The following is a 20,360-nucleotide window of genomic DNA, read 5'->3' on the forward strand; positions in this document are numbered from 1 at the left end:
AATCAAACAACAAAAGGCAAAGAGAAAAAAAGTCACAGCTCTTGAATGATATAAGCTTTAATCTATCTATGATAAACTGTGCAGTGTTATTTTACATCTGACTTTATTAGATGTCTTTTTAACCCATATTACTCCTGAACAGTAATGTCAATGGACATTACTGAAATTAAAGCACTGGGTATATAATTTGTATATTTGTTTTATTGTATACTTTTTTGTTTGACCATGTGTTTGTACTTTGTTTTTGGCGTCCTGTCTGTCTATATAAAACACAAAAGCCAGCACCCTTCTGCATAACATACATGTTTTATTTGTTTTGTTAAAGCATTGCTTTTTCTTTTGCTATAGATATTTATTTTACATTTCAAAATATAAAGCAATATTAATTATGTTCTAAATAATTTTTTCCCCTTTTTTTAATATATCAAAAAGAACCGATAAGAATACCGTTAAAGTACCGGATCGATAAGGAGTATCGGTAAGAGTAGTAATACCGTTAAAACCTTAACGATACCCATCCCTAATCAGGGTGATACAGAACTAGTGTGATGCATGTTATTAACTTGATCACGCCCACCCACACCCACACCCACACACACACACACACACACACACACACACACACACAAATGTACCTGGCCCTCAAGGAAAAACTTTGCAAACAGTTTGTAACGCTCAAGGCCCTCTGGGTAATCCATCTCAACGGCGGGAAGTTTCCAACTGACTCTGACTGCGGAGAGAGAGAGAGACACACCCACATCATGTGACTGATATTACACACACACACCGAGAGACAATGGTGCGGTTCACTCTGAACTCTGTCCTCTTACAGAAGGTGCTCTGCTGTTGACACTTCACTCGGCCAATCAGTGGACAGTACCAGGGGGCGGGGCTTTCCTCCGGGACGCTGAAGTGACAGTATTGTGGGAGGAGCCTAGGAATCCACTCCGCCTGAACGGCACAGACGCCTGCGACAAACAAAACACTCAACATATAAATGATGTATCTGCAGATAGAGCTGTCACAATTCTGAAAGATTTTTTTTTATTACATTTTTTTATTTTTTTCCTTCAAATTGAACATTTTTTCTAATTCTTTTAGTAAATATTACGTAAAATAAATATAATTGTATTGTATGTGCTTTATATAGCTACTGTTATGTATGTGTCATTTACTATCTTTAAATTAACGTGAAATTAAATTAACTTATGTTCACCAAGGCTGCATTTATTTAATCAAAAATACAGTAAAAATTGTAACATTGTTACAATTTTAAATAACAGCTCAAGAAACATTTCTAATGATTATGATTATCAATGTTGAAAACAGTTCTGCTGCTATTTTAGTGGAAACTGTTGCATTTCTTTTTCATGATTTTTCAGGATAAATTCAATATCTATCTATATCGGCCAATCATTAGAGTAAAGGTTTCTTCTGACTAAGGTATTTTCATATTTAAATATTTACAATTGAATATAAACTTTTAAAATATTTATATTTTTGGTCAACTGAGAGTCCAAGTCCCCTTTCCATTCACATGGTTTTGAAACCCAGACTATATGAATATCATATTATAGTACTAAATATGATATACTATATATAAATATAAAATTTATAGTAATAAAAAAAAAACTATAAACTAAATAAATAATTATTCAACATTACAATACATCTACAAGTTGAAAGTTCATGTCAACAAGCAAATCCCAATGAGATTTTCCACTTTGTTTCCAACTGTTTTTGAGATATAACCTTGATTGAGTGAATTTGAAGGACAGTACAGAAGTGACATATAAACACAGACCTTTCATGTACATCTTGGTGGTCTCCATGACTTCCTGGTAAACAACAAACTCTGGAAGTGTCTTATGAAGGGCAGATGATGGGTGAATAAACACTGGATCGTCCAACAGAGGAGTCTGGAACACACACACATATGCATATAGATCTTTGTATAACTATGAAAATCAAAAGCAAAATCAGAAGCGAACAGATTTTTTCAGGCACCTTGTAGCCGTTCCTCCACTTGGGGTCGAGCAGTTCCTCGGCCTGCACTCGTCTGGCGAGGTGATCTCCTAAACCTGCCAATACGATCTGCCGTAAAAACGTCACCTGTGACTCTGTCGGAGGAGCCATCTTATTATCCATGTATACGCCAGCGTCGGAGCACACGGCATTCACTGAGAGACAGAGAGAGATGCTTAAATCATATGCACAAGAAACAGAAGGCGAAGACACAAATAATAAATTGCATGTGTATTTTGTGTATGTACCTGCATTAGTCAGTTGTCCTCGCAGTCTTCGGATTTCCAGCATTGCTTTGAAGCGAAGCCCATTTTCCTCACAGAACTGACGAGTGCAGCCAGCAAACTCACAAGCGCCGACCGCCCCTAAACACCAATCAACACACGCCATTTACACAAACCAGACAATTCAATGGCAGAACAAAAAAGAAAGCAACTGAAACATGCATAGAAGAGATTGTGGCGTTATATATATATATTTGGCTTTTTTTTTTTTTTAAGCTGCAGTCCGTAGTTTTTCCTCTTTGTCGCCATCTCTGTTCGAAATCTGCAATTGCAGTTATTCACGGAATCATCAACTTTACGTGGGTTGTGCCTCGGCACGGCAACAGCGCGGATGAATCCAGTGTTTTGAGGAGAATGTGCGGCTGTCAGTCAAGCCGGTGTGGATACTGGCATTCGGAATCACATACTGGCATTCGGAAAATATAAATAAGTTGAAATACTAAAAATGACTAAAACTGAAATAAACAAATTAAAGCTAAATATAAATATACAGTACTGTGCAAAAGTCTTGGGCATGTTAGAAGAAACAGAAAAAACTGAGACAAACTAAATCCAGAAGAACTGCGGGAACGTCTCCGAGACGCTTGAAGAAACCTTCCTGCAAAGCTACAGTACTGGGAAGTAAAGCACTGGCACTCGTGTTAAAATGCTGTAAAGTGAGAATGCTTTCAAAAATAAAATCACAAATTGAATTTATTAATGATTTTAACTTCTATTAACTAAATCAAATCAATATATGGCGTAACGACCCTTTGCGTTTAAAGCGGCTTTTGTCCAGGTACACTTGCGCATAGTTATTCAGGAAGCTTTGCAGGAAGGTTTCTTCAAGCGTCTCGGAGACGTTCCCACAGTTCTTCTGGATTTATTTGTCTGTAATCACAGACGGACTCGATGATGGTGAGATCAGATCATACCGGCTGTTGTCAGACTCCTTGTGCAAACACAAATCTCACTGGATTATTACAATTAATGGCAAAAAGAATGTTTGGAAATGTAAACTGATATTTCCTACTGACACACTACAGCAAAAGATATGAAGGGGGGGGGTATTAACATGCCTAAGACTTTTGCACAGTACTGTATTATTTGTTTTGTTTTTTACAAAAGCACATAACAAAAGTGTACCTAAAAACAGATTTTTTTTTTTTATGTGTTTTTGCCATTCAAACGGCATTTTTGGGGCCTGAAAACTTTTGAAAACGTGTTTCAAAGTGCAAGTTTTTGAAAACGATACTGTTATTGCCTTCGTGTAAACTACAAAAACACAAATTTATGCAAATGGTGATGTCATGCACATTACGTGTTCAGTCTACAGGCGAGAGTAGAGATTCTTTACAAAGTGATATCGCCATCTACTGGCCTGGCAGCAGAATACAGAATTATAAACGAATTTTTGTCGTTTTCACGGATGCGTGTAAACCGGGATCGCTTTGATGCCGTCAAAGTTTGTTGTCATCTGTACGTGAAAAATGCGAAGGAAAAACGTTTCTGTTTGTAGTACATCGTTGTCATGTAAACGTACCCTAAATTAAAATGAAACAAAAGCTAATATTCAAAAGCTAATAATACTAACATCACACTGCTAGAGCAAAGCTTTCTCACATTAGACCTGAACGTCTGAACATTTGACGTCAACATTCATATCCAAAGTTAGTAAAATCAAAGCCATACCCAGCAGAACCATCAGATCTCCCAGCTGCAGTGCCTGTCCTTGACCGGCCCATAACCTCCTCATCTGAACAGATCTGGCTTTTTTCCCTGCCATCTTAGTGCTCTCCTCCTCGCTGCCCGCGGGCCTGATGAACCAGAGAAAGACAGGACGTGAGCGCTACCGTTCCCTAATGCTTCTTCTGGACCACAGAGACAAAAGTGAAGTGTGTGACCTGTCATAATCCTCAAAGATCTCTCTGACGGTCATGGCGGCCACTATGGTGATGACATACGGCATACAGCCCTGCTGACGGCCCAGCGCTAGCATCTTAGCGTAACGCGGTGCTACGGGGAACGCGGCCATTGCACGACCCAGAGGAGTTATGGGACACGAGAGACGCGCCCTCTCTATCGCGCCCAAACTAAAAACACACACACAGAGAGAGAAACAGGTTAGGAAAGAATATTCATTTTATGATTACATTTTTTTCAGCAACATTATAATGGATATGACTATTTGTGATCTCCTTTCAACAGCCATATTTGCTCATACAGTAATGTAATATTTTATAATAATTACTTAAATTCTATAGCTTGATATTACAGATATATTATAGCTGACTGTCAGTCATTTTTAATTCGTTTATGGGACCTATTGTTCATGTGAACTCATTTTGATCACATTAAAATAAATATTTAAGTTTTTTTAATTATGAAATATTTAATCATCTTTAGTGATTCAATAATAGTTGATGACCCTTTTGCAATAATATGCAAATATGTGCTAGTTTTCACATTATTAATTACAACAAATTAATTATAACTTCATAAACATGTGAATTTATATTTCAGTATTATATATATATATAGTTTATATTGCTTAATCTAATAGTGAATCAAATTGTAAATAAATCAAATGGTTAAATTTTCAATTTAATATTATTTAAGAAAATATGATTCCCATTTCCCAGTGATATTACAGTTGATTATCAAAGGATTATTTTTCATTACCATTTTATGGGACCTATGGTTCATATTCATGTGTTTATGAACTATTTTGTTCCATGAACATTTGACAAAGAAAAAAAAAAAGATTTTTTTATTTTTTATTAACTTTTGTAATAATATGCAAATATGTTCATATTTAATAAAACAATGTACATATTTTACCCTTTTGTGTTCTCACATATTTACACAGAAAGGCTGTGACATTTATAAGTTTATATCACTTTTGCAAACGTGTGCATATTAAAAAATTTTAAATGTTAACTGGGTATTTTAATACACCGATGTATAATTGTTGTAATTCAATCTGAAATCTATCAGTTAGACTTGGAGGAAAGAGTGATGTATGAATGAAAGCGAGCGTACCGTCCGCGTCGAGGCGGTTCCTCCAGCGCTCCCAGTGAGATCAGAAGCTGCTCGGCAGCAATCAGTGCCTCGGATGAGGGAGGAGTGGGGAACGGGAAGTTCACAACCTAAACCCACACACAAAACACATAAACAAGAGGAAACCACAACCTGTCATGCTGGGATATAATAGTTCATGTGTGATTTTTATCGCATGATGAAAGGAAACCTTCTCAATGTTGAGATCTTTCATCTGAAGGACGAGGTCATCGACGGGACGCCGCGTGATCTCAGCCTCCGAAAACAAACCGAAATCCCCAAACACAGCAGACGAGTAGAGCCTGTGCATACACACACGAATATTAAAGGGTTAGTTCACCCAAACATGAAAATTCTGTCAGTAATTACTCGCCCTCATGTTGTTCCACCCCCGTAAGACCTTCGTTCATCTTCAGAACACAAATTAAGATATTTTTGATTAAATCTGAGAGCTGTCTCACTCCTCCATAGGCTGCTAGGTAATCGACATCTGCCATCCCAGAAAAGTTAGTAAAGACATCGTTAAAATAGTCCAAGTGACTACAGCGGCTCAACCTTAAGTTTATAAAGCGACGAGAATACTTTTTGTGCGCAAAAATAACGACTTTATTCAACTCTTCATTTTCTTCTGTGTGTGTCTCTGAGTGAGTTCACGTAGTGTAACAGCGCATCGCTTCTGGGTTGTACGTCAGAACGTATGCTCACTATTGGCCGATGCTGGTCATGTGATGCGTGTGATGCTGACCAATAGTGAGCCTCCGTTCTGACGGAGAGAAACACAGAAGGAAATGAAGAGTTGAATAAAGTCATTATTTTTGCGCACAAAAAGTATTCTCGTCGCTTTATAAACTTAAGGTTGAGACACTGGAGTCACTTGGACTATTTTAACGATGTCTTTTTACTAACTTTTCTGGCAGATATCGATTACCTAGTAGCCTATGGAGGAGTGAGACAGCTCTCAGATTTAATCACAAATATCTTAATTTGTGTTCTGAAGATGAACGAAAGTCTTACAGGGTTGGAACAACATGAGGTTGAGTGATTACTGACAGAATTTTCATTTTTGGGTGAACTAACCCTTTAATATCACACTGTCCAGATCTTCCTCTCACATAACCATTCAGTTTCCTTTAAAATACAACAATGGTCAAATTCTGACCTGTAGCAGTGGCCCGGCTCCGTTCTGCCCGCCCTTCCTGCCCTCTGATTGGCTGAGGCCTGTGAGATCCAGGTGACCTTAAAGGCGGAGACGCCCGTCACTCTGTCGTAGAATCTCTTCTTCACACGACCGCAGTCCACAACATACTTGACGCCGGGGATCGTCAGAGACGTCTCAGCAACATTAGTCGCGACGACACACAGACGCGCTCCGGCGGGAGGAGGACGGAAAACCTGAACACACACAGATGAGGTGAATAATACAAACTGTGATTCTACAACTGAGAAAATCTTTTCATTTCTTTTTTTACATGTGTAAGGATTGAAGTCAATTCACGGCTACTAGATTTGGAAGCATTGAACATCATTCGTCCATTCATTTCAGAGCATAATTATTAAAAATACCGTTCACAAAAATGAGTAACACCACAAACAACGAAATATCTTACGTTCAGAATCTGTAATCATTGTGAAAAATAACTTCAAACAGCAAATAGTTCAAAAGTTCTTGGTTATTATTGGAAGAGAGAAATGATCAAATTAAATGTATGGATGAAATGTAGAACAGATATAAAAATTGTATATATAAATAAATGTATATTATATAAATAAATGTATAATATATATATATATATAAATGTATATATAAAAAATTTAAAACTTGATTTCTGTACAAGTAAAATTTATATAATAATAAGTTACAATAATTAAGAATAGGATTTTATCATCTAGTTTTTCATGATCTACAAACATTAGTAAATACATTTTAACATAAGTAAATACATTTTTTCTGTTATTTTAGCCAAATAAAATTTCTTTACATTTAAATGCATTTAAATGTAAAAGTATGGCTGCGGATATTGAGTTTTTCATGAAACACAGAGATTAAAAGCTTTTCAATATTACAAATTATCTATATTTTTAGTATATAAATTTTTTTTATAAATAATTTTTTTTATTTATATTAAAGTATTATATAGTCTATTGCTATATCGTAAAGTAAATCAAGTATATATCCATGCATAAAAAAAAAAAAAACATTCAATGAAAAGTGAAAAATGCTTGTACAATTAGTGTTATTCGAGGACACTGAAGTAAGAGAACAGAGAGATACCTTTGCCTGCTGTTCAGGTGCCAACAGAGAGTAGAGAGGAAGCACGTAGAGCGGGATCGACGGATCCGCCTTCTCTTCTGACCACAGGAAAACACACACACACACACACACACACACACACACACACACACACACACACACACACACACACACACACACACACACACACACACACACACACACACACACACACACACTAATTCATATACAGGGTTTATACAGAGATTCTTAAATTGAATTTACTACCTTTTTACCACCTATTTTACTACCATCACAATATTTTTACTACCAACACGGCTTCAAACTTCAACTGTAGCAGTGTTAAGTAAAGTGACAAGTAAAGACATGAAATATCTTTCCAAAATGAATTAATAACATATTTAATCACAATTTAATGAGGCAATTATAACTTAATTTCAACACTGGGAGGGAGAGATAGAGAACCAGAGAGACTTAAACCTCTGTCTTTGGGTCCGACTCAAAATAAAAATAAATTCATGGAAGTTTAGTAAGGAAATAGGCCTGCACACGTAAGTTACCCTAATTTAAAACCATATAGACCAGGGGTGTCCAAACTTTTTTTAGTGAGGGTCAAATACTGAAAAATAAACAAAGGGCCGGGCCACACACTAGAGGTGACATATTGACACAATACACAATACTGTATTTTTACAACCTGGCTATAAAACGCTATAAATCCATCCATATTTTTTTCCAAAACGCTATAAATCCATCCATATTTTTTCCCAAAACGCTATAAATCCATCCATATTTTTTTCCAAAACGCTATAAATCCATCCAGATTTTTTTTCAAAACGCTATAAATCCATTCATATTTTTTTCCAAAACGCTATTAATCCATCCAGATTTTTTTTTCAAAACGCTATAAATCCATCCAGATTTTTTTCGAAAACGCTATTAATCCATCCATTTTTTTTTTCAAAAGCTATAAATCCATATTTTTCCCCCCAAAATTGTCTTTTTAAAAAAGTATTTTGTCTTTTATTTCGTGTTTGCATTTGAGGAAAAAAACATGTTATGTAGCCTAACCGTTCGTTCTCCATGAAGGATGCTTTTAAAACTTTCACAGAGACATCAAACAGAAAACACAAAGCCTCTCTTTGAAACGAATTTCGTTTTGTATTAATTTTATCTTCATTTTAATCCATGTTTCATTATTTTGTATAATCACAACACGTTCAGACATGAACCGAAACTCAGCGTATAGGTAGCCTAGGCTACTCGCCTCACTGACCTAAACAAATTAGAAATATCCTATATCTATTATCTACAGAAAGCTTGAAATTTATACTTTTAAACAGAACCATTCAAAACTACATAAAAGTAGGCTATAGGCTAATCCGTAAGAAATGCATTTTTCTCCGGCGCGTTCACTACTGCGAAGATCGCGAGTCAGTGTCAACTTCATCTTTGCAGCTGACACAGAAACACTTGTTTATTAATAAATAATTAAAATGTCATAATATTTTTTTTTTTACAGCGTTTAGGTGCCGTTTATATGAACGCGTCACCACTGCATGAGAGAGAGAGAGATAGAGAGATAGAGAGAGAGAGAGAGAGAGAGAGAGAGAGAGACACACACACACACACGCAAGGTCTCTCCCTCTCTGCCGTGCGCTCGCTACACGGTTTACATGCGCGCTTTTGCTCGCTCGCTCGCTCTAGATTCGCAGGAGATTTTAACTAATTTCCAGGCATCATAACATTACAAAAGGCAATTGTATTATTTTTTTATTACTATTTTGGTATGATGAACATTCACCCGCCAGTGTGGCGGATAGCCTTTTGAGATTTACTCGCCAAACGGAAAATCGAACCGCACTTGGCGGGTGTTAATTTCGGACCCTGGCTGCGGGCCAATAAAAACTGGACCGCGGGCCGAAGTTTGGACACCCATGATATAGACCCAGTTAGATGGGGCTTCGAAAATGTACTACCTCGTCAGATGACGTTTACTACTTTTTACTACTTTTTACTGGCCTTAATTTGGCATAATTTAATTTACTACCTTTTACTACCTTTTACAACCCCGCGGAAACCCTGATATATAGAGTCAAACACAGATTAAACACACCTGCGTATAAGTACGAATCTCTCTTACCTTGATCGCTGTCTGGATGATCACCCAGCTCCAGCTCAAGGTCTGAACCCTCATCATCATCTTCATCAATGCCGGCCTGACGGTCCTCATCCCCCTCGTCCACAGGCAGAACAGAGTAACTGTCCAGATTAATCCTCGGGAGGGACTGAGACAGAGATTGAGGCTGTGTTGAGAATATAGCCTATGCTAGCACACTTCTTACTGCACCAAATATACTGTATAATGCATAATACTTAGTCTGTGAGACAATAGTATGTGAAACTGTGTGTGACAATAAGCGTTTCAACTAGTAGTAGTTACACATTCTCTTTTACACGTTCTGCTATCATATCAACAGGAAAATGAGCAGTTTATTTTAGCATTTATTAATTGTTGTTAAATGTTATATCATTAAAAAAAACAATTGTTCATTGTTTGTTCATGTAAGTTTACAGTGCATTAACTTATATTAACAAATACTGATATCAGAACTTAAAAAAATTATAATTATTAGTAAATATTGAAATTAATATTAGCTGTAGAAGTATTTTTCATTGTTCGTTTATGATAGTCATCATACCACATTCTTTTTCTTTGCTCTTTTTGACTTCTTCAGGTCGTCTGTTTCCACTGAATCTGAAAAAGACACAAAGTTTCTAATGTTGGGAAGGCTGCTCATCTACTAAGGAGATTTAGTCTAAACTTTAAGATACAAAAAGACAATGTAAAGTGTTTTAGTTCACGCTACTCCCCAATACTGTCATTTTTTTTTGTTAAAGTGCCCCTATTTGGCTATTTTAAAGGTTCCTTGCTTTATTTTGAAGGTCTCCAACAATAGGTTTACCAGCATCCAAGGTCAAAAACCACTTTAATTTTCTTATAATATACATTGCTGCATCAGCTCTTTTCTCAGTGTCTGAAACGGTTCAATCAAGGGGTCAGTCTCTATAAACCCCGCCTTTACTAGATCCTGCTCTTCTCTGATTGGTCAGATGGCCCAGTCTGTTGTGATTGGTCGACCTCACGAAGCGCGTGTTGTAAACCAAGCGCTCATTACCATATCTGAATTTTAGCTCTGGATCTTCCTCCGCACTTGATACACATTGATGCGAACGGTAACGGGTTTTATAGCTTCAATACAAGCCCTTATCCTGTGGAAGTGTATTTGCCCGAACATTTCGACAACACAAACCAAACTCTTTCAGTCTCAGCGACAACTTAAGTGTTTTAGGGCGGGTCAAAGTAGATAATGTTCACTGGCAGCCAATGAAGACCATAGGCTGGCATTATGCTAATTTATTACATTGTTAAGTAGGAATGTAACAGGAAGTGAAACTGGAAGTGATTCTTTCTTTCCGGAGACAATAACTTTATTATCATGCACTTTGTTCTCTCAAACTTTGCAGATCTTTTACATAAACAAACAGCTTTATTACACACTATAGGAAAGGTAATACCCCTAAAAGCATAATAGGGGCACTTTAAGCATAACGTGTGTGTGTGTGTGTGTGTGTGTGTGTACCTGTGTGCTCTCGGCTGGGTCTGTAAGGGAAAGCCTTCCTCAGTCTGCGACACACAGAATGGACCTCCGCTTGACCCGTCAGAAACACCAGAATACCCCCTACGACAACACACACACGTGTTCAGACATTCATCATCCCCTGTTGCATATTCATTAATCTGTGCATATAGTTAAGATTATAGTTTTGCACGCATGTGTGTTTAACCAACCTGGCGGCAGCATACGATGAATCTTGCAGATCTTCCGGAAAGCTTCTCCGGTGTAGTTGTCCATTTGCGTGCGTTTATTGAAATGTACCGTGACCGCAAACTGACGGGCCTCCACCTAGAGACACACACGGGGTTAAAACAGGCTCTGGACAACAGTATCTTTCTTGATTATAACATGAAGTCATTTGTATCTAGAAGTCTTAAAAACACACAGAATGCTCCACTAACGGTGGTATTTGGTTCCCACTAGTACTTGGATATTGTTGGGAATCAAATTCAAGGATGGTTTTTTTAATAACAATAAAATAACATTCCCAGAACATTTTTTCGAGACAACCTTAAAATAACTTCTACAGAACCCTAACCATAATGGTTATTTTAGTTTTTTTTTTTTTTTTTTACAAATAACTACATTTTCTAGAACGTTTCAGAGAGGATTTTCTGCAACAACCCTAATGACAACTTATGCTGAACTTTCTCTGTTGGTTATTTTCAATTAAGAACATTGCAAATGTTTTTGTGTGCTGACCTACAGAAGGCTTTCTAATGCAGAAGAAACAAATGCATTAGGGTTTCTAATGACTTGAGGGTGCGTGAATAATCAGAGAATTTAATAATCAATCTGCAGAATTACAAGACCAGCACTACAGCCTTTAACCCTTGTATGGTGTTCCCGTTTTCATTTTTTATCAAAAGAAAAATGATACGATTAATAATTTTTTCAGCCTCAGACTCATTGGCCTTGACTCATTTTCTGTGAAGAACATATATCAGAACACATTTTCAATGACCACACACTACACACTACACACTTATGAGGACACAAATGTGTATAATGACATTGGTATGCTGTTTATATTGCTTGTAATTGGTATGAAGTAAACATCTGTTGAGTATTTTAACATAAATTGTTTGATTATGTTGAATTAAAAACCCCAAAATGCAGCGGGTCCACCAGACCCACGAACACTGGCTGAATAACAAAAATATGAACACCACACAAGGGTTAATAAAGTGTAGAAAATTAGTTCACGGTTATATTGATCAGATAAAAGCAACTTTATAGCTGAAAGTATTAAAGCAGGGTTAAGCGCAGTGTGAAAAGCATGCATAAACTGCCCTATTATTCCTCTGACATCTGATAATGACTATAGAAACGTGACACCTTGATGACCAGAGGAGGAGAGCGGAAGAGCCTCTTGTTCTCAGTGAAGTCCTCCACACGCAGCGTCGCAGACATGATGATCAGCTTCATGGGTAAACCTTTCTGTGGATCACAGATCACATTACACACACGCCCAACACACAGCTTTCCCCTGAACATCACACGTGTTCACGCACGTTACCTTGTTGCGGAGGGGGACGATGCGCGACAGGAGGCCGATGAGGATATCTGTGTACACGCTGCGCTCATGAGCTTCATCTATGATGACCACACTGTATTTCTGCAGCAGGAAATCCTGAAAAACACACATCATGACATGGACAGGAGGAAGAGGAAGGAGAGGAAGGAGATGCATCATGTTCAAACTGATTTAGTTCTATAGTACATTTAATACGGAGGTTTTTGCTTTATTACTTGATAACAGTAGGACTAATTTTATTTCACAATATAGTTATTTATATATGTAGTTATTCTCAACAAAAAGGGCTTTGTATAATAAATAAACCCAAATTCTTTAGAAATGAAAATTACTTCACTTTGTTTGAATTTTCTTTTATTTGGTAAATTATTTCTTAGGTGAACTATTTTTATTGGCTAAATATAGTAAACAAAACACTCTCATCAACTTTTAGATGAACTGCCCCTAACTGGTTGATAAACAAACCAATCATAGAGGTTTAGCTGAAACATACTAGGGGGGTAACGATACATCGATATGGATCGATGCATCGATATAACGTCTAAAGATACGATGCATCGATTCCACACGTAAAAATATCGATATACACCTTTATTTTGACACTCTTTGACACGCCAAAGCGCACATTTTCGTTTACTCACCAACCATACTGTCTGCCGGTGTGTCTTTATAACGTTAATCTCCTCATCTGAAATAGACGCCTGACAAGACTGACTGAACCCTAAACAAGTTTTTTTCACATAAGCCGGTATTGTCCGCTGTCAAGGCATCGCGAGTTCATGTTTTACAGCAGAAACAGACAAGCACTCGCACCCTTGTTGGTGAACACAACACGATAAGTCCGTTTTAGCGACTCAGCGCGCAGTATTCAGGTCAGATGTCACTTTGAAAAGACGCGCTGGCTTAACAGGAGTTTCGTCAAAGCTGACTAAAAGTGATCGAGGATGGATAATTTCAATGAACTTGATGAACCCGTGATATCTTCTTCGGGGCGTAAAAGGAAAATAAAAGCTGAAACATCTTCACGGAACCTTACTAAAGCAGCTCGTTAAGTGGTGAGGGAAAAGCTCTCTGTAACGTTACGTTAATCACAACAACAAAGTTTGTCAGGCGTCTATGTCAGATGAGGAGATTAACGTTACAAAGATTAACCGAGTGTTGTATTATTTATCATAGCAATTACTTGGTTTTGTCTGACTCAGAAAGATGAAATGTGAATGTATCTGCTCTGCTAAAAAACTTTTAACATATTAGCATACTTTCAATTAACTTTAATTTTGTAATTTACCTGTATTTTTTAAGTTATTATTATTATTATTATTAATCAAAACAACCCAGCTGCAGTTTGATTGATATTACTTGGAATGCACAATAATAATAAAAAACATGATTTATGAAAATGAACAAGAATGGAGTACTTGCAAATGACCTCTTCTGTTGTAAATGTCCCAATTGGGAGAAGGTGTGCAATTTTCAAAGAGTTTAATTAAACGTTCATGTTATATATTTTGGTTGCATAAAAGCGTAACTGGTTGTGTGAACACAATATCTAAATATCGATTAATCGATCGATATAGCCCTGAATTGAATCGTAATCGTATCGCTTAATTTTTTGAGGTATCGGCAAATATCGTATCGCTGGCTGAGAGAATCGATATCGTATCGTGATGAACTGTCCGATTTACACCCCTAAAACATACACACCAAAGGTTAGCATATGCGCTTATTTTCATGAGCAATACTTGACATTTGACCCCAGGTGAAAACTAAACACTGACTATTATCAGGATTGTTAGCTAAATCTTTGGAGAACATCCAGGGACATCGTTTTTGCACAAAAAAAGTCTGGTCTATACAGTGTACATTTTACAATATTATACTTAGGCAGGTTGAGTACAATATAGTACAGCTTTAAAAAAATATATTTTTTATTCATAGTATGCATCATATAATATAAAATGTGTGGTGCATGTTTGTCCATATGGGTTACCTTCTGAATTTCTTTCAGCAGAACGCCATCTGTCATAAACTTGATCTTTGTGTCTTCTGTCACATTCCCTTCATACCTGATCTGATAAGACACCACCCTGAAAACACATACACACACTTATTTCAGTTAAAGCTGCTCAGGCTTCATGCAGGATGTTTGTAAAAGGTCTAAAAATAACCACACACAAATGCAACCGTACAGTGGGCTTAACACAGCGGCGTAAAGTCAACATGAGATTCATTTTAAACCTTAAAATTGCCTACATAACAATCTGGATGCAAAAAGCTGAATCCTGTCGTTATACACTATCGTTCAAAAGTTTATGGACAGTATTTTTTATTAATTGATACATTTTTATTTTTTTTATGTTACAAAAGATTCTATTGTCTTCAACTGTCTTCAACACTGATAATAATCAGAAATATTTCTTGAGCATCAAATCATCATATTAGAATGATTTCTGAAGGATCATGTGACACTGAAGACTGGATTAATGATGCTGAAAATTCAGCTTTAATAAATAAATTACATTTAAAAATATGTTAAACTAGAAAAGTTTTACATTTACATTAAGTTTGACAAATATGAATATTTATAATGTCACTTTCGGTTGATGATGATGATTATTATTACTACTACTACTACTACTACGATTGATAATAATAATCTACATATATTTAGTCTGATCATATATTTGATAATATAGGCGTTTGCTAGAGTTTTATAAAAGCAATAAGCTACTCGGTTCAGGGATTTTAATACGTGCATCACTGCACGGCCTCTCGTGGATTATTTCTTCACGGCACTGATGTCATACCGGCCGGGTAAATTCATCTCAGTGGCGACACGCTGAGACATGCTGATCGCCGCCACTCTCCTGGGCTCCGTCACAGCAATGATGCCAGCGGAGCTGAGGAACAGAGGGATAAACCGTGAGAGGAAGACGACACAGATGACACACACACATCGGCTCGCCGGCTCCCATGTTACCTGGCGTATCCCGCCTCATACAGGAACTGAGGAACCTGAGTGGTTTTCCCACTCCCCGTCTCTCCACATAACACCACACACTCGTTTTCCCTCACCGCTTCCATGATCACCTGCTCCTCCGCCAGGATCGGCAGCCTGAGACGAGCCTCCTGCAATTCACATGAAGAGTTACACACACACACACACTCCGAAACAAGAGCCAAATGCAAGTAAAAACCGGAATAGAGAGGTAAATTAATTGTGTACATACATGTTGTATTTAGAAATACCTGAAGGTAATTAAATCTATAATACATTTCTGCAATTACATATTTAATTGCACTGTTGACACATTTATATTTTATATACTGTATTTAGTAATACCTGAAGGTAATTACATCTTTAATTGCACCGTTGACACCTTAACCCACCCATATCACTAAACCTGTCCTAACCGTACCCATATAGCAGAACAAGCGATCTGCAATACAACATGAACACAATAATACATTTTACCTAACAATTACTTTTTTAATGCAAGTACGTAGAAGTTTGACACACCTAATATAAAGTGTAACCAAAAATTGTATTAGGAACAGAAACATCACAGTTTAAGAGTGAATGATGATTCAGAACTGAATCAGATCAAAATGATTCAAATACAAACTTCACTTTACTTGAATCCTTTATGTATGATCAGCATTATATCCCTAATTTACATTTCAATGCATTATATGTTTCTATAAATAATTGTGGACAATGTTAAAATGCATTATAATATTTGCAGATTCATTGTCACACACACAATTGTTTTTCATGCGTTTTGATGCATTATACTTTTTAAATAGATAAGTATTTTATTGTAATGCATTTTAAGGCATAATTAATATTTGCATATATACATTAAACATATATACATGTATATATAATGCATTATAAAAGTATTCTTAATTAATTAATAGTGGGTGGTGGCGCAGTGGATAAGACACATGTCTTTGGTGTGAGAGACCTGGGTTCGAATCCACTGTGAGACACCAATGTGTCCCTGAGCAAGACACTTAACCCCTAGTTGCTCCAGAGGCGTGCGACCTCTGACATATATAGCAATTGTAAGTCGCTTCGGATATAAGCGTCAGCTAAATGAATAAATGTAAAAATGTAAAATGTAATACACCCAAAATGAATGCATTAAGAATCCTTGTATAATGCATTATATATATAAATGCTTGTAAGTAATGTATTTATAATTATATACATTTATTTATTGTATATTTTGCTATGTTTGTTTGCAATGTAGACCAGACTTTATGCCTATAGTCAAAGGTCTGGTCACACACACACTTAAACGCTAGTCTAAAGTCACCATGAAATCTAAATTGACAAATCTTATTTTTTAATGAAATATTGCAGTGTTTATTATAAATGATTTATATCATTTATAATGATTGGATATAATTTATTGTGCATATCACTATTTTTTTAATTCACATGCCTAATTTCCCCTCCCTCTTTCAGAGACATCTCTTCTCTTCTCTGATCTGATAGGTGGATCAACCTGTCACTCACCAATAGCAAACCACAACCATCCAACCAATTCCCCACGAACAAACACAAGCCCCGCCCTACAATCATTCTTGTTCCAGAAGCAGATTCAATCTGATATACGTCACAATAGAGAAGAAAAGACTCTCTCGACTTCTGTTTCATGCTGACTTTAAAACAATCTGGTTCCTGTACCTGAATCTCTGGAAGTCGGTCAACGGGAATAAACACGGCGGGTTTACAGTCTTCTTTCTTATGCGTTTCCTCCTTAACATCTTCCTTCTTCTCTTCTTTAACCTCCGTCTCTTTCTGTTTCACCTCCTCTGTCAGCGCCTGTTGCTCTTCTGTGGGTTCTTCCTCAGGGGCTTTTTCCTCGTCTTCCTCAGATGAGTCGGATCCCTCACTATCATCCTCCTCGGATCTCTCTTTCTCCTCCTCCTCCTCCTCATCATCATCATCCACCGCTCTTCTTCTCTTTCTGTTGGCTCCGCTCAGACTGCTGATCCTGACAGTAGATGAAACATCTTCCTGATCTTCATTCACAGATCTGCAAGCACACACACGAAACAGAAATGAGCAAAATGACAGATTTGTCCACATCAGCGGCTCAGACGTGGTGATAGGTTGATCTCTTACTCTTTGGCCTGGTAGAGTTTGTCTCCAGTGCCGAGTTTAGAGGTGGTGTACAGCAGTTTGAGCTCGGACTCGGGCAGCTGAACCTCAGCTAGTTTAGATAGTATCTCTGCTCTCTGTGGAGATATTGTGAGAAACATAAAATCACTTATCATAACAAAACATAACAAACAGCAATAATCACAGATTCTCTCTCTCTCCTTACATGGGATTTCTTTTCTTTCTGCTCCAGAACTTTCTCCAGGTTCTTCCTCTGTTTCTTTGTCAGAGCTCTTTTCTTGGGCACGGGACGTTCCACTTTTTGTTTCTTGGTTCTGGTGGCGGGCAGAACGAGAACGTTACACTCGTCTACTCCTTTAAGCTCGGCTCCATCTGCACAGAATCACGTTACACCACAACAACATGTGTGAGAGAGCAGACAGACACACTCAATATCTTTAAGAAACAAGCTCTTCAACTGCTCGGTGATACTCCTACTGTACTTTACCATCATAAAACTCTTCTATATATATTCTTCGTAAGAAGATTGAAGGTTAAAAGAAGGAAAGATTTAAGTCTTAAGGGAATCCTTTGAAGGAAAGATCTATAATAATAATATTCTTTTTTATTTTTAAAAGTACTGTATTTTATTTTATTTTTCTAAACTGTTTTAATTATTCTTATTTCTTTTTATTATTTTAATTTCTTCTATGTAAAGCACTTTGAATTGCCATTGTGTATGAAATGTGCTATATAAATAAACTTGCCTTGCCTTGCCTATATGACTCAGTGGACATTATAATAATCAGTCATACATCTAAATGAATAATTGGTCAAATGTAGAAACAAAAAAGCATATTATAGTATAAACAAATTCTATTCATATTATATTTGTTCTTTGATCTTAATATAGTAACTATATCATTCATCATTATCATCTACATTAATGTGTTGATTCCTGCATCCCTGTGGTCAAGTAGAATTTTCACAGAGAGAAATATAATACATTTATTGTGTTTGAAACACACTAAAACTTAATAATAAATCATCTTAATAATGACAATAATACTTAAAAATTGTGCTTTATTTTGTGACAAATTTGGCATTTATTTTTAATGAATGGGAAGCAACAACAAAAAAGAATTTGATTAATAAATGAACAAAACAAGCATACATATGCATCTGTAAATATACACTAAAACTGTTTAATTCAATGTGACCAGCTGTGGATCAAAAAGACAAGTACAATAGAAAGCGTTTTATGGGTTTCTTTGCTCTGTTAAACACAAAAGAAGATATGTTAAAGAATGATGATGATGATGATGGACCCCATTGACTTCAATAGTATGGTTTCTTCTACTATGGAAGTCAATGGGGTCCATCAACTGTCTGGTACCAACATTCTTTAAAACATCTTCTTTTGTGTTTAACAGAGCAAAGAAACTCATACAGGTTTGGAACAACATGAGGGCGAGTAAATGATGACAGAATTTTCATTTTTGGATGAACTATCCCATTAAATGAACGGTTTCCACTTCTTTTTGCATCGCTAATAATATCCTGTGTTGCAGATCTTCTGATCAAGCATGCATCTTACCTTGTATCTCCACCTGCACATCTGTCTGTCTGTCTCCAGCAGCTTTCTGCACAGATGTGCTCTGCTGTCTGCCTTTCCAGTTATATTTCTTTCTCAATCTGCCCATGGCAGAAACCCTACAGGTCAAACACAGAACCTGTCAAGAACATGTTTCACAAGAAACTCGAAGTGCCATGAAAATAAAGTCACCGTGCCAAAGCATAATGGTCTATAAGTAGGCTTCATTTAATTCGTGCAAACATTTTACACGTGTTTTAATTTTGGGATGAAATGTGACATCGATATATATATGACTGGACATGTTTTAGTGAGTTTCACCCCTGACGATCTCATCTTTTACCACTCATTTGAACTGATTCGAGTATGTTCTGTTATAACGTCAAATATTGCGATGATCTTATCATAACTGCTCGTGTTACTGCTAGATGTTTACACTGCTCGAGATCAGCTGACAAACTAACACTCATTAAACAACTCAACACCACTGACACTGGAAAGGCTCTACTTATCAAACATAGACGACATTGACAAGGATCATTACGTCCTTTATATGCATACAAATAATTATAACCTTTTGATCTAAATCATACAGTAACAAAATCGGAAAAACTCACGTGTCGATCCTGTAGTGATGTTGTGCAACTTTAAAATGAGACCGACGCGCTTCAACAACGATAAAAGGTTCCGGGATTCATGTTTTCCTCCAGTCAGTGAACTTTGACTGAGAAAAATATTTCAAATATTATATTATATATTATATTATATTTTTAAAAGTTTTTTAAAGAAGAATAATTCCCTGGTAGAAGAGATATTGTATCTTCCTGGTTAAAAATA

General features: G+C 36.6%; 1 protein-coding gene and 1 long non-coding RNA gene across 2 annotated transcripts in view; one reads left to right on the forward strand and one right to left on the reverse strand.

Moving 5' to 3' along the window:
- Positions 1-20,175, reverse strand: part of dhx37 (DEAH (Asp-Glu-Ala-His) box polypeptide 37) — a 23,558-nt gene extending 3,383 nt beyond the window's left edge. The window contains exons 1-25 of the mRNA XM_082187854.1: positions 20,141-20,175; positions 19,527-19,642; positions 18,156-18,322; positions 17,954-18,066; positions 17,513-17,864; positions 15,797-15,945; positions 15,624-15,716; positions 14,807-14,903; positions 12,799-12,912; positions 12,618-12,719; positions 11,453-11,567; positions 11,244-11,342; positions 10,302-10,357; positions 9,743-9,887; positions 7,621-7,697; positions 6,508-6,740; positions 5,539-5,650; positions 5,331-5,437; positions 4,193-4,381; positions 3,981-4,105; positions 2,274-2,390; positions 2,008-2,180; positions 1,805-1,919; positions 831-968; positions 636-730 (exon numbers count right to left, since the gene is read on the reverse strand). Coding sequence (XP_082043980.1) covers positions 636-730; positions 831-968; positions 1,805-1,919; positions 2,008-2,180; positions 2,274-2,390; positions 3,981-4,105; positions 4,193-4,381; positions 5,331-5,437; positions 5,539-5,650; positions 6,508-6,740; positions 7,621-7,697; positions 9,743-9,887; positions 10,302-10,357; positions 11,244-11,342; positions 11,453-11,567; positions 12,618-12,719; positions 12,799-12,912; positions 14,807-14,903; positions 15,624-15,716; positions 15,797-15,945; positions 17,513-17,864; positions 17,954-18,066; positions 18,156-18,322; positions 19,527-19,632 — 3,189 coding nt within the window. The 5' untranslated portion in view covers positions 19,633-19,642; positions 20,141-20,175. The remainder of the gene's footprint in view (positions 1-635; positions 731-830; positions 969-1,804; positions 1,920-2,007; positions 2,181-2,273; positions 2,391-3,980; positions 4,106-4,192; positions 4,382-5,330; positions 5,438-5,538; positions 5,651-6,507; positions 6,741-7,620; positions 7,698-9,742; positions 9,888-10,301; positions 10,358-11,243; positions 11,343-11,452; positions 11,568-12,617; positions 12,720-12,798; positions 12,913-14,806; positions 14,904-15,623; positions 15,717-15,796; positions 15,946-17,512; positions 17,865-17,953; positions 18,067-18,155; positions 18,323-19,526; positions 19,643-20,140) is intronic.
- LOC309512370 lies at positions 12,919-14,140 on the forward strand. Its single transcript, XR_014210969.1, has 2 exons — positions 12,919-13,680; positions 13,727-14,140. It is a non-coding gene; the product is annotated as an uncharacterized lncRNA (long non-coding RNA).
- Positions 20,176-20,360: the final 185 nt, after the last annotated feature.

Source organism: Leuciscus leuciscus, assembly GCF_965113295.1.
Source record: "Leuciscus leuciscus genome assembly, chromosome: 13".
NCBI classification, from domain to species: Eukaryota; Metazoa; Chordata; class Actinopteri; order Cypriniformes; family Leuciscidae; genus Leuciscus; species Leuciscus leuciscus.